At 38.5% G+C, this 15,067-nt stretch overlaps 2 protein-coding genes across 2 annotated transcripts; both read right to left on the reverse strand.

Moving 5' to 3' along the window:
* Positions 1-7,457: 7,457 nt before the first annotated feature.
* Positions 7,458-8,565, reverse strand: LOC143099918 (gamma-crystallin M3-like). Its single transcript, XM_076262830.1, has 3 exons — positions 8,539-8,565; positions 7,815-8,057; positions 7,458-7,733 (listed from the first exon to the last, which is right to left on the reverse strand). Exons 1-3 carry the CDS (start codon positions 8,545-8,547, stop codon positions 7,458-7,460), a joined length of 528 nt encoding a protein of 175 aa, XP_076118945.1. The 5' UTR covers positions 8,548-8,565.
* A 5,240-nt stretch (positions 8,566-13,805) lies between these two features.
* On the reverse strand, positions 13,806-14,651 carry LOC143099919 (gamma-crystallin M3-like). The gene is made up of 3 exons (XM_076262831.1): positions 14,643-14,651; positions 14,178-14,420; positions 13,806-14,081 (listed from the first exon to the last, which is right to left on the reverse strand). The coding sequence occupies exons 1-3, from the start codon at positions 14,649-14,651 to the stop codon at positions 13,806-13,808; spliced, it is 528 nt and encodes a 175-aa protein (XP_076118946.1).
* Between the last annotated feature and the right edge of the window lie 416 nt (positions 14,652-15,067).

A 15,067-nucleotide genomic window follows, 5' to 3' on the forward strand; every position in this document is an offset into this window, starting at 1 on the left:
AGCGCTGTAACATGTGTGGGAATTTCTCTCATTATGATGTTGTGGGACTTTTATTATTATGCTCAATACTTAATAACTTATGTGCAATACCCGTGCTGAAATTTAGGCCCTAGTTTTAAATGCGCATATTTTTTTCTCTCGCTCTCTCGGAGGTGGCCAGCTGAGTATTTGTTCTGCTGCCAGCTTGTGCCAATATATCGTCCAAAATGCTTGATTGCATTGCATTCTCCACATTTTTAGCTAAATGTTCATGTACCACATCAGCATTTTTGTATTGTGTAAATAACTGATTAACTAACTCTTCTCTTTCTGTCTTTGAATCTATTTGCCTTTCAACAACTCTCCACATTGTCCTTACAATTTTCTATTCCATTTTCAAAGTGCTCTGAATTGCTATGGTTTAATCATTGTGGTTCAACCAGGGCCGCATTAATTCTTCCCAGGGCCCTGGGCTCACACACCTCCCGGGGCCCTACGTCTTTGTCTTTAAGTCCCGAGTCAAGACAGGCTAGTCAAGACCGACAAGTCTCAAGTTGAGTCCCAAGTCCTACCATTTGAGTTTCGAGTCCTTTTAACAACAGAGAAATAATATTTACACATGTATGCTTTTAAGATTTGTATATATTTATTAAACCTTTTTTTGGAAGAACATTGTTCAAACACTCATTTCAAAACCACTCATTTCAAAACCTAAGTGTAACCTTAACCTTTTCAACCATGTCACCACGTTATAAAAGATATCCTCACTCTAAAAAATTAAATAAATAATTAAAAAAAAATAATATACATGTAGCCTAATACATGCCTCTATCAGTTTTATCTACCACTCTGGTTTTCACATACAGAGCAACACTGGCTTGATTGGCTGTGCTCGAGTGTTCTCATCGCTACTCTTTCATCTTATCGCGTATTAGCGCCTCTACTGGAGTGGTAGTAGGCTATAATCAGTCAATCTATAATGAGCCTGTATGGTTCTGGGCCTCATAACCGTGGCTGCCAAACGAGTCAAACAGTTCGCTAGGTTCTCCGGGCCTCATAACCGTGGCTGCCACACAAGTCAAACTGTTCACTAGGTTCTCTGCAAGTTCCAGTAATCAACGCGATCACATAAGCCTTTCTAGTGAATAAACTGGATGATTATATTCATGGAAATGTTATGGATTGGAAAGTATTATATCACATACCTACTAATAGCCTACACATAGGCCTAATGTTATCTTGGTAGTTACTTTAAATAAATGCTTAGAAGTGAATGACTGTAGGCTGCAGGCTGTCACAAGGATGAGACTGAATGTAACCGTACACACTGTAGACCAGTGGTTCTCAAACTTTTTCTTTCATTCCCCACTTTGATCAAGGGGGCCTTTTCGAGCCCCACCTATCCCTCATAGCTCTAAGAAAGTGGTAGATCAAGCTTAAAATTGTCAAATGTATTGACAAAATGACAAGTTCTAAATGTATCCTCTTCACCAGAGTTAAAATCAGCTGGTGCTGCAGATATAATAATAAATAAATACATAAAGTGCCATTGTAAATAAACATAGGTATTTTTGTTTTCCAGCAACATATTAGGAAGCATAGGCCAATATTTTACAGCATTGTACAATATATTCAATAAAAAACCAACATGCTGCATTAAATGGATCCATAATCCATTCATACTGAGCACTGCTGGTTGGGAAGTATTTTTGAAATAAACTTTGCAGGGATGTGATGTAGGCCTACTGTTTAATACACGGGATCACAAGAGTGGCTCCCGAAGCAAACGTTTCAGTCAGATTCTCAAAGGCATAATATTGTTGCGATCGAGGGACCTGTCCCATAGGCCCTACCTCAAGTTTTTTGGTGAATGCAGTAATCTTATCTGCTAGGTGAGGTAGGTGCTTGTCTTTGCCTTGTAACTGGAGATTTAACTCATTGAGCTTTCCAAATATATCGCTAAGATAGGCCAGCTTCGTCAAGAAATGTTCATTAGTGAACGTGCTTGCAGATTCAAACATGCGCTCTTCCTCCAAGAAGAGGCGACTTGGAGCTTAAACACGCGCGACAGCACTTTACCTCGGGAAAGTGTTGCGGGAAAGCCACCTTGCCTCGCTGTGAAACAGTACAGCCTTTTGGTCAGCTCCCATCTCCTCTCCTCGCGGAGAATAGACGCGCTTTTAAGGGCCGGGTCTTGATGAAAACCACCACTCTCACAACCTCGTTCAAAATCTCATTCAGGCCGTGACTAACTAAGCTGCCTTGACACGAGCGCTTTCCTATGAATAACAACAGTGCATCCATTGCGCATCGGGTGCTACCTGGGCCTAGGCTACAGATAAAAAAAAATAACAATAAAAAAACTGGTAAGCGCACATGCCTACCAAACATCAAATAGCCAGTGACATTGTGAACGGCTACCCTTTCGTGTCTTGGTTCTTGGCAAGTTTGATTCATTATAACCAGCCTTGTTAGTGCATCGTAGATGATGGCAATTCACACATTATCGATGGGGAAGTAGGCCTACATCTCATACTAGCCTACACGTCATATTATCTTAAAGTTAAAAAAGTTAAATGTTAGAGAAGTGAATGTTGCTGGATTCATAGTAGCCTAATAACGAAGACAATGCCAGGCTGAAAGAGAACTAGGGTGAGTCTAATATTATCAAACGGTCTAGATTCTCGGCAAGTTAGTTATTAACCAAGCCTTATTTTAGTATCATAGATGATTGCGTTCATGGCAATTTACACATTATTGATGGGGAAGTAGCCTACATCACATAGGCTACAAATACACGTTATCTGGGTAGTTATAAAGTTAAATGTTAGAGAAGTTAATGTTGCTGACTTCAGACTATACTTACTGAACGAGACCGTAACCGAGGTATAGGCTATGAGTCTAAGTAATCAAAATGGTTGTCTAGGTTCACGGCAAGTTATTAACCAAGCCTTGTTTTTAGTGTATCATAGATGATTGTGTTCATGGCCATTCACATATCGATGCTGTCAGATCGAAACAACGTGGATCTAATTTGATTGGATGTCGTGCCACACACACGTCATGCACACAAATGCACACAAGTGCAAAAGGAGATAGAGCGGTCAGTGTCGTGTGAACGCACTTTTTAGTATTTTGGTTCAAGGAAAGTAGCAAGTCTTTTCAAGTCAAAAGGGTCAAGTCTAAGTGAAGTCACGAGTCACTGATGTTAAAGTCCAAGTCGAGTTGCAAGTCTTTTTAGATTTTGTCAAGTCGAGTCTAAAGTCATCAAATTCATGACAGAGTCATTGGTGAATCCGGTTGACCCCATGGTGACCCAGGTTAAGCATAGATTCAGCACTGGACTATATGCATGTTGTAGCCTGTTAGCTGATTTAAGCATTTATAACCCAACCCAGGACAGCCCATCCTTTAAACATTTATAAGCCCTGTTTGTCTCACATTTAGTAGAGGAGTTGGTGAATCCGGTTGACCCCATGGTGACCCAGGTTAAGCATAGATTCAGCACTGGACTATACTGTATGCATGTTGTAGCCTGTTAGCTGATTTCAGGCGCGCGGGAACCTATTTTTGACCAGGGGTGCTGAATAACAAAAATAATGGATGTCCGACGATTTCTCCCCTCCTGGACATGTTTCAGATTTTGACTGCTAAATACATCATTTTAGTGCGGTGTGCGGGTGATAGAGAGAAGTTTTAGGGATCAATAAAGTATATCTATCTATCTATCTATCTATCTACGTCCTGGGCAGCCACAGAAGCGCACTTGACATCATTAGCCTATTTCAGTATAGCTAAGGAAAATTACTTTTCTGATCGTCAAAACCACACCAGAGATGTTTGGCTTTAAATATAGGCTAATAATCAGGCTGCAATGATCTCGCAAATAATTCCTGAATAGCCTAAAGTGTGTCGTCTCCACAGCAAGAATGTGTCCTAATAATTTCTATCTTTAGCGACTAGTGAAATGATTTCACTAGCTATAATTTATTAATTTTGAAAAACTGTACAACACAATTAAAGTTTCTTTCAGCTTATCCATGCTTTTTGAACGTGTAAATCACATAGAATATGTAGGCCTATATCAATCGTAGGCCTACACACTTGAGCCCGTTTACGGATTAGACATTCTCTGGCTATCACATAGCTGAAACCACGCTACGGTTCTTACAGTAACTGACTCACGTTCACGTTGATCTCTATAACTGTTAATTTTTAGTAGCTTATATTCCAACCAATCCATAACTCTTTTTTGCTATTTGACTCATCATTTCACATACACAAATATAAATAATGTCAGACAGCGAATTAGCAATTATTTAAAAAAATATATAACAAATTTAAAAAATCTATCTCCTGCCAGCAGGGGGTGCTGCAGCACCCTCAGCACCCCCCTTCCCGCGCCCTTGGCTGATTTAAGCATTTATAACCCAACCCAGGACAGCCCATCCTTTAAACATTTATAAGCCCTGTTTGTCTCACATTTGGCCTTGTTATTGGTTAATGAAACCTACTTATATAGCATATACTTTTTCATTATATTCCTTAAAATAATTTCTGTACAATTGTCAACCCAGATCTTCCAGAACTTGAAACACATTAGTCTTGAGATTTTGCACAGCACATTCAAACGATAATAATATATTGCTAGAAATAGGTCATCTCCCGGCGCATTCCCGTTTTGTTATTTCTCGCGGAAAACTCCTGTAATTTGCATGACCATCAAACTTCATTTTAAAATCACTGATCCATTCATTTTTTCTGTTAGTCTGACATTTCCCAGGTTGCCAGTTTGTGTATGAAATACACCCTACACATACACAATCACTTAATTTAAATTTAAACCTTTTTGTCATAAAACCTGGCAACCTAAACCCAGCCACGGAGTCTTGCAAGCATGTAGGCTAGTTGAATAGCCTACTTCACAACTAGCTGTTGTCAAATTGTTAGGGAAGAAATTTTGTGATTAACACATCACATGAACTGTTATTGACATATTGTCCTCGGAACATAATCTGACAGCAGCTTTGGAGTTTTGAAGTTGGTTGATACATAACTGGCATGCGTGTTTCAGTAAGGTAAAAGCAACGACCAAAATGCAGTGTTGCAAAGAGTGTATGAAACATGTTAAATATGCAAACACTTATTCTGTGCAAACACTGACACCCCCCAGGTATGGCAGGTATGGGGTAGAGTACTGAAAATGTATACTCAAGTAAAAGTACAATTACTCTGAACTCTTCCTCTATGGAGAAATACTATTTAAATATGTGCAGAATTCATTTTGCATTGTTTTCCTGAAATATTCAAGGTAGTCCCTGGAAAAGACATTGCCTGGATGGCAGTATATGTTGCTCAAAACCTGTATACATCATTCAGAATTGATTGTGCTTTGCCAAATGTGCAAGATGCCCATGCTGTAGGCACTAACGCTCCTCCACACCGTCATAGATGTTGGGTTTGGAACTGAGCACTAAAACAAGTTGGATAGGTTGGATACTTGGATAGGCCCTCTCCTCTTTAGCCCAGATGAGTCCATGATTTCGATAAAGAATGGCAAACTTTTGATTGGTCTAACCACAGGACCTTTTTCCACGTTACCTCAGTCCATTTTAAACAAGCTCAGGCCCAGATAAGAGGGTGGTAATTTCTGTATAATGTCTCAATACAATTTTAGCTGTTACAATTTTGGCTGCAGTTTTTGAATTGAGTATCAAACTGTGCACATAGACAATGGTTATCAGAGGTTTTCCTGAGCCCATACAATGACAGGTCTGGAAACAGGTCTGGTGTTGATGCAGTGCCATTTGAGGTCCAAAAGACCACGGCCATCCAATGTGTTTTTCAGCTCTATCCCTTGTTTGCAAAGATTTCTCTGGATTTTTAATAATATTATGTCCTGTAGATGATTAACTCCCCAAATATGTCACAATTTCATGTTAAGAAGCATTAAAATTACATTGTTTCATCATTTGTGTGCACAAGTTTACGCAGAGTGATGAATACCCCTACATCTTTACTTCTAAGAGACCTTACCTCTCTGGGATGCTCTTTTTCATACCCAATCGTGTTGCCACTTACCCTAATTAGTTGTGAAACATTCTTCCTTTTGTTTTCTTTATCATTACACAACTTTTCCAGCATTTTGTTACCCCGTCCCAACTTTTTTTGAAACATGTTGCTGGTATCAAATTAATAGTCAAATTTGTTATTTTCAACAATTAATATGTTGTCTGTGTCTTGCTTTTTGCAATTAAATATGAGTTTAAGAGATTTGCAGATTATTACATTTTGTTTTTATTCACATTTTACACAATGTCTCAACTTTTTCTGTTTTGGGGTTGTATTTTATTTAATATACTTCAATATTATTTGAATTTGAAGGCTATCTTGTCATAGCCAGAATAAGCTTTAAGTGGCTACGGATAGAAAAGCAGTCACTTCCAAACCATTGGCAGCTGATTCTTCTGTTTTGCGTTGCTAGAAGTCTGTTTATACTTCACCATACAGCTACTGTATATTATGGGTAGCCTAGTCATATCCACTCGGACAGAGCGACAGAATAGGCTATCTGTTTTCTCAGCCGACCGTCTCTGTCATGTCCTGCAACATTGAGGCTACATAAAACGAATGCTAGGTTTTTTCTAACTTGTGTGCTCGATTTCCAGTGCATTTGCTTTGCTTGTAAATTAACTTGTAGGTCAACTTTCCTTGTCCAATGTGTTGTTGATCGATGCTGGCCCGAAATTAATATAGGTGAAAGTTTCTGTGTCATGTCATACCTCTCGTCTCGTTGCTACTCTGGCAGTCTCACCAGAAGATGCAGCAGGTGGCAGGACGTCATTGCGTTAACTGAGCTGTTAGATATATATATATATCTAACAGCTCAGTTATATATATATATATATATGTACTGTACCTGTACTTCTGTGTAGTAGGCTAAAACATGGTCTGATGGATTCTACATAGGCCAGTCATTACTTTTATGATCGTGGGACAACGTAACAATATATTCTGAAGCCCTGTTTCTTTTCTCCTACGCTGTTGTGCACCAAGAGAGAGGTGCGCTTTTCTCCCTCGAGATACTTTCTCCTCTGATAATAAAGTTGTACTCGTAACGAAAGGCAATTGAAAATGTAGCCAAGTATGGAGTGGATTACTGGATTAAAAATGTACTTGAGTAAGAGTAGAAGTACACTTTTGAAAAAGGAATAAGGAAAGTTGCCGTTCCTTGAAAAAATATTTTTTTACTCGTGTGTCACTTGTAACGTGTTACTACCCACCCCTGGGAATATCATTGTATGAGTTATTAGTTTCAGGTCTTGAGTGTTAGGGAGTGTGATGTAGGAAACCAGTGAAAAATATATAGACGGCTTCAAAAGATATCAGACATCCCTCATTGTAAAATGGGTAAGATTTTATTTGAGTCATTATTATACCCATTGTTCCACCCAGAAATTATATTAAAAAAAAAACATTTACATCATATCAGTGATGCGCCTCATGCTCATGAACCTCATGTTGCTCATTCCCATCTCCCTGAAGCTTCTGTACTCGCCAGGCCTCATGTACATCATTCTGCCTCTGAAGTGGGGCTGCTCATACATGAGCCAGTGGCCATCCATAACATTGCAGGACTGGCAGTCAGACATATGGTAGCGGTCCATGATGGAGTCACAGTCGTCCATCAGCTCCATCATCTGACCACCGAAGTTCTCCCTCTCATAGATCCTCATTCTGAACTGTCCTCTGTGCTGTAGACATAAGATGTCACAAAAAGTTTAGTTCTTTATAGTCATTATAATAATAATACTCATAATCATGAATTTATTTACCATGGGGATCATGCGGCAGGACCTGATGCAGTCGTTCCAACCAAACATGTTCATGTAGTCAGAGTACTCGCCCCTCCTCATGAAGTACTGGTTACCCATGAAGTTGGGACGGTCGTAGACCATGAAGCAGCCGCTCTCCACCCTGCAGGATTGGCAGCGGCTGAGTTGAGATTGCATATCAGAGCAGTCTCCCATGCACTCATAGGAGCGACCCTGGAAGTTCTTGTTCTCGTAGAAGATGATCTGAAATCATAATGATCACAAATAAATGAAATAAGCCCAATAAATGAGATAAAGCAGTTAAAGTATATGGCACCTATCCATATAACTACACAGACAAACACCATACATACATGCAGCCACGCACACACACACACACGCACGCACACATGCACACACACGCACACACACACACACACACACACCAGCTTGTTTGTTAATCTTGGATGTGTATCTATTTGCTATGTACTGTATTCCAAGCATTCTCTATGTAAATGTATGTCTAAATGTATGTTCTGCTTTGGCAATGCAAAAATATTTGTCATGCTAATAAAGCTCACTTGAATTGAATTGAATTGAATTGTATAGTTTAACTGTATATCTAACCTGATATCATTATCAATAACTTATAACTAGCAATTTGTGATTAAAAATAAGAAGTTCTGAATTTGGATTGTCACAGTCGTGTAGGGAAGAGTTAGAGTTGGCCTTTCGTGTTACATACCTTTCCCATGTTGATGTTGGAGGTGGCTGTGTCCCAGTACTGAGCATTCACAAGTGATACACTGACATCCTGACGGTTTAACCCTTACTTTTATACCTGACCAACGTAAAGAACATGTTTGCCATTGTATGTAAAGTCCTGACCCAGCAACAACACATTGAAACTTGTTCTTTAGGGACAGTTCTAAAGGTTTTGTTATTTTTAACTGTGTGCCCTTGTTTTCTGAGTCTCTGAGGATATCATGTTATATTCTGAGTTCTCATATGTGTGTATGTGTGTATACTATCTGTATCAAAGTTACAAAAAAGGAAATATTGACCAGTAATGGCCAGCATATACTTATGCTGCTAAGGTGGTTAATGTAAAGATTCGTTCAATTTAATATAATTTGTGAAGAGTTGTACTTGCTTTTGATTCAGAATTGAGTGGCATATCTTGCTATTGGGTTCCAGTTAGTTTTTTGGAATCCAGTGGAATAAATCTCAATCAAATGCAATCATTTTTTTGTAGAAAACATGTACATATACAAAAGGTCAGAGAAGAAGAGAAATGCCTTAGTTTGTCAGTATATTAATTGTAATATGGTTATCAAAACTTCCAGATAGAACATTCTTTAGAATAGCAGGGAGCTAAAAGCTGGCAACGACACTTTACAGTATAATAGGAGAATCAATAGCCTAATGAAATAAACAATGAAAATGAGGGAAAAAAGCAATAATAAACAATAATGTCCATTCAATCAATAATATAAAAAACAATAACATGATAAGACTACATTAAGGAGAATACCAATAGTAAAAAACAATGTCAAATTAATCAACAGCCTAATGAAAATAAAACAATATTATACAAACCATAATGAACTAACATAATGACCCATCTTAAACGACCCCCAAAAAAGTAAAAGTAACAATATGTGGTTGGAGTAAGAGCTGTGAATTAGTGAGATCTGGACTTGTATTACATTTGTAGGCTTTGCAATTTCCAGTTTACTAACAGTTTAACAAAAGTCAATGGGCAAAGACTCTTTGTGATGGGTCTACAACTGTTAGGCTAAATTAAACAAGCTATCGCTAAGACATTTCATTTCATCACCTACAGACAAGTTACACCTTTATTTGCCCCACATATGAATCTACATATACATGTCCTAAAATGTCCATACGATTGTATTTTTTAACAATTGAAGTCAGATAGTTGGCCATGTTTCTCTGAAGATGTGTAGTTGACATTAGCTAGTTATTGCTAGCAATCTAACGGTCAGTGGAACTAACATTATATGTTAGCTAACATTATCAGCCAATTTCTTCCTCAATATCAGGATATTTGAGGTGAATTTGATTTAATAATTTGCACATTATAAACATTGGTCACTTAAATAGACATATTTCTATGAAACCCTAAGAGGTTTAAATCCCCTGGTAAATTGTGCCCAACAGTCAGTTTTTTCAACCTGAATTTTTCTTCCCGAAGTTCGGCAGTCTGAATGTTTAAGGTTGAAAAATAGTGGATTGAATACTACTTACCAAATAATTGAAATGCAATTTTATATTTTTCCCCCATACATTTCCAGTGCAGAAAAATCAAGGATCATATGCTGTGTTCTTTTTTCGATTTCGAATTGCAATGCAGAAAAATATTTGAAAGTGATGTTATTACAATAGGTTTTTTATGGAAGAATATTAGATTCAAATGTTTTGTACGTGTGTATCACATTTTGAAATTGTAGAAATTATTTGTAACTAAAAATGATCTGTACAAGTAATTGTCAATATTACAAATATGCCCTACACTATCGTGATGGTTGACAGACATCACGATGGGAAGCAACCATCGTGATGCCACGCCCCCACATGCCAGTCACTAATTCCTGCTGTAACAGGCTAAAACATAAAAAAAGCCTTTCTCTGGAAATGAAATTGAGCTACTTTAAAGGCTGAATTATTATTGTTAGGCTACGACTAGGACATTCTAGCGCTCAAATATTTTTGTGAGGCTACAGCGAGCGCCAAATGCGTCCTTCCTTCCCGGTGTTAAAATAAACCATTTATTTCGTTAATTACAGGATCAGAAGGTAGCCTATCCGTCTTTCACTGTAAGGCTTGTATTTCATGCATTTAGCAAAAGTCCCAGACAGCAGCGGAGTGGTAATCGGGATTCATTATTATGCGACATGCGTTTTGTTTGGAGCGGCATACCGGTAGACTATCAAAAGCAGAAGATGTTCGGTTTGGTTTGGGATTTAATTTACTTTTGGGCTGTTTGATTATATTGCTAAGTGTTTGGACTGATGGGCACTGAAATGTGGGTGGTATTTGATGATTCACTATTACGTTTCATGTAGTTGAAAGAGTGTCGGTATTTCCACCCACTGTTTGAGACAAGGCATCTGCTGTCATTGAACGTGCACTGTGCTGTATTGGAAACCTTATTGCATAGGCCTACGGTAGCCTAAATTGAGTTATTTTTTTTAATTACCGTATTTTCCGGACTATAAGTCACACTTTTTTTCATAGTTTGGCTGGCTCTGCGACTTATAGTCAGGTGCGACTTATATATGAAAAAATATATAATTGAACTTGTTTTTAAATGTTAATTCATATTAACTGACATGAACCCTACATGAAACATTACTGTCTAGCCGCGAGAGAGCGATCTCAAATGCATAAGTTCTGTGCACTTTCATTCAAAGATTAGTGGTAGCGCTATGCCTGAAGCACACGTGCATACCTAAATCCTCAAATTATGGCCGGGATTCTATTTATAGCCGGGCCTCAGATTCGGACAAATAAAGGCCAGTAATAATTTTGTTTCAATTTAACTCATAAAAGAGCTCTTCTTAATATTTTATATTGTTGGTTGGTTTAATATTGTTGCCAATGAAAAGTCATTGTCTTACACCACGAGTCTCCAACACGTTGCTCTCAAGCTACCAGTTGCATGCCGCCCCCTTCCGAGCTTGCCAGAGGCTGAAGCAGTAACCTATATTAAACACAATTGTTGCTGCTAAGCATCAGCCGAATTAAAAAAATAACTAACTTCAGGCTATCGAAAACCTCTGGTTATACGGAATAAGGTTTCCATTTCAGCACAACACACGTTTCATTAATAAATGAAAGCGGATGCCTTATCTCGCTAGCCTGGCTATTATCTCGCAATAAGCGGATGGAAATCCTGACACCCTTTCATACATGAACCATCAAATACCCCACAGATTTTTCTCTCTCGTGCATGGGCATTTAATCTGCTGCCGGCTTGTCACTCCACATCGCCCAAATTCTTGATTGCATTGCATTCTGTACATTTTTAGCTAAATATTCATGTACCACATCAACATTTTTGTTCAGTGAATCTTTTTTAAATTGCTTTACATCTTTTTCTCTCTCATGAACATTTAATCTGCTGCCAGCTTGTGACTCCATATTGCCCAAAATGCTTGATTGCATTGTATTCTCCACATTTTAGCTACATTTTGGTGTACCACATGACATTTTCTTTCAGTGAATCTTTTGCTTTACAATTAGACCTTCAGGCCCTCCTCTTGGCTGCTTTCACTCCTTCGTCTTCATTAACATTAATCTTTTTGGCCTCAATAGTCCAGTTACATAGTCTGTTTTTGGTTTTGGATTATGTGAAATACATTTCTAAATAAATGCGACTTATAGTCCAGTGCGACTTATATGTTTTTTTCCTGTTCATGACGCATTTTTTGACTAATGCAACTTATACTCCGGAGCGACTTATAGTCCGGAAAATACGGTATGCATGATTTACTTTTTTATTAAATTCGTAGGCTGGAATGCCTGCCGGCTAGCCTGACAAACCAGACCCACATCAAGATGTAGGGTCTGGGAACTCACCATTCGCAGTGCTCAATCTGAGGGGTGGGATAAACGGTTGTGTTTCAAATTCCCTCTGCACGCAATAGGATAGCGCTACAACTCATGAGTCCCATGCGTTTTCCCACCAGCGGAGCTAGTTGGCTAGTTGATCAAACTTTTGCTAACTTAAAAAAAGCTTAACTCGTGTTGCGCTGTTCGCCAGCAGCAGCATTCATCTTCGTTGTTTTTTGAAGTAGCAGGGAATTCACGCGGAACCATCGCAACTCTACCATTAATCCCTACCGACTCCATAAACGATGTGATTGGCCTGATTGAATTTTCATTTTTCCGGCAACACTTGTGTTTAAATATAGGCTTATTGCTTCAGTCTCTGGCAAGCTCAGAAGGGGGTGGCAAGCGACTGGTAGCTTGAGAGCAACGTGTTGGAGACCCAGTGTAGGACAACGACTTTTCATTGGCAACAGTATTAAACCAACTTACAATATAAAATATTAAGAAGAGCTCTTTTATTTCATCGAGTTAAATCGAAGCAATGTAGGCAATTATTTCCCGGCTTGTAGGCTTTTTGGGGGCCGGCCATTATTTGTCTGAATCTGAGGCTCGGCTATAAATAGAATCCATAATTTGAGGATTTACGGTATGCACGCATGTTTTAGGCATAGTGCAAACCCTAATCTCTGACTGAAAGTGCGCAGAACTTGTGCATTTACATAACAATATTTAATACATTTTCCCGGTGGTGACACCCCCGAAGTTTTAGTCTTAAGTACGAACAAATTTCTGACCTATCGCAAGTTCACCAAGCTCCCAATCTCATTCCACAAGCCTAGAGCGCCCTCTCGCGGCTGTAGACGGTAATGTTTCATGTAAGGTTCATGTTAATTCATGCTGACTAACATTTTTTTTTTTAAATGTTAAATTATATATATTTTGATAATGATAATATATATATATTATAAGACTTATAGTCCAGAAAATACGGTAGTAATTAAGATTAGTGGTCTGGAAAATATATTAACTATGCATGATAGTTAATATATTACTATTACTAGAAATGGTAATTGATTACTGTAGTAATAGATTAATATTTCTGCCGAAATAACCTAGTCTTTCAGCAAACTGCATGTGGACACACATGCCATTCATAACGTGTAGTGCTGTCACAGTCCAATAGGTGGTGAATGTGTACTGATCTACAGTATGGGCAGACATATCCAGAAAACAAAATTGACACTAGATTGAGGAATGTGTATGACTTTTTAGTTTCAGGTCTGTAAGGGAGTGTAAGGGAGAATGTGACAGCAAAAAAACTATAAACTGTTTTTAAAAAGATATCACACTTCCCTCATTGTAAAAAGGGAAATATTTTATTTGAGTCATTATTATACCCACTGTTCGGCCAAGAAATTATGACAATATAAACATTTACATCATATCAGTGATGCGCTTCATGCTCATGAATTTCATGTTGTTGAATCCCATGTTCCTGAAGCTTCTGTACTCTCCAGGCCTCATGTACATCATTCTGCCTCTGAAGTGGGGCTGCTCATACATGAGCCAGTGGCCATCCATAACATTGCAGGACTGGCAGTCAGACATACGGTAACGGTCCATGATGGAGTCACAGTCATCATTCAGCTCCATCATCTGACCACCGAAGTTCTCTCTCTCGTAGATCCTCATTCTGTACTGTCCTCTGTGCTGTAGACATAAGATGTCACAAAAAGTTTAGTTCTGTAGGAAAATGATCATAATAGTCATTATGATAAAAATACGTATAATTATGAACTTATATACCATGGGGATCATGCGGCAGGATCTGATGCAGTCGTTCCAACCAAACATGTTCATGTAGTCAGAGTACTCGCCCCTCCTCATGAAGTGCTGGTTACCCATGAAGTTGGGACGGTCGTAGACCATGAAGCAGCCGCTCTCCACCCTGCAGGATTGGCAGCGGCTGAGATGAGAGTGCATATCAGAGCAGTCTCCCATGGACTCATAGGAGCGACCCTGGAAGTTCTTGTCCTCGTAGAAGATTATCTGAAAGCATACATTGATAAATGGTTACTAATTAAATTAAATAAGCCCCATAAATTAGATAATTCAGTATAAGTAAGTATAGTTTCACTGTAGAACTATCCTGATGTCAGTATCAATAACTGATAACTAACAATTCATATTTAAAAATAGAAAAAAAGTTCTGAATTTGGATTGTCACAGTCGTGTATGGAAGAGTTAGTGTTGGCCTTTGATGTTACATACCTTTCCCATGTTGATGTATGTTGGAGATGGCTGTGTCCCAGGACTGACCGAGTGATGCACTGACATCCTGACGATTTAACCCCAACTTTTATAGCCGATCAGCGTAAATAACATGTTCGCCATTGTATATAAACATCTGACCCAGCAACAACACATTGAAACCTGCCCTGCGGGGAAAGCTCCAACGGGATTGTTATTCTTCACTGTATGCTCTGTAGCATGTGTGTTGGTATTGTTTCCACATGAAGTAAAAAGAAGTTTCCAGTTCCACACACATCACTACACAACAGAAGCTCTAAATGCCCCCCATACACATTTTTAACATTTGTAAGGGAAACATTAGGTGGGTTTCCATCCCATTTTGTTGTTATATTTGAGTTTATTCATGAAAATCATTCTTAAAGTGTATATGTCAGGTTAAGAAA

This window comes from Alosa pseudoharengus, unplaced genomic scaffold (genome assembly GCF_046254945.1).
Source record: "Alosa pseudoharengus isolate Yale_2024_CS ecotype anadromous, Long Island Sound unplaced genomic scaffold, YU_APseudo_1.1 YU_APseudo_1.1_scf_3, whole genome shotgun sequence".
In the NCBI taxonomy this organism is placed as follows: Eukaryota; Metazoa; Chordata; class Actinopteri; order Clupeiformes; family Clupeidae; genus Alosa; species Alosa pseudoharengus.

What these genes read in the sequence shown, in the direction of transcription:
- LOC143099918 (XM_076262830.1), bottom strand. An exon ending in CCTGCCGCATGATCCCCATG is followed by an intron (nt 7,734 to 7,814) that starts GTAAATAAATTC and finishes TTATGTCTACAG; the next exon opens with CACAGAGGACAGTTCAGAAT.
- LOC143099919 (XM_076262831.1), bottom strand. An exon ending in CCTGCCGCATGATCCCCATG is followed by an intron (nt 14,082 to 14,177) that starts GTATATAAGTTC and finishes TTATGTCTACAG; the next exon opens with CACAGAGGACAGTACAGAAT.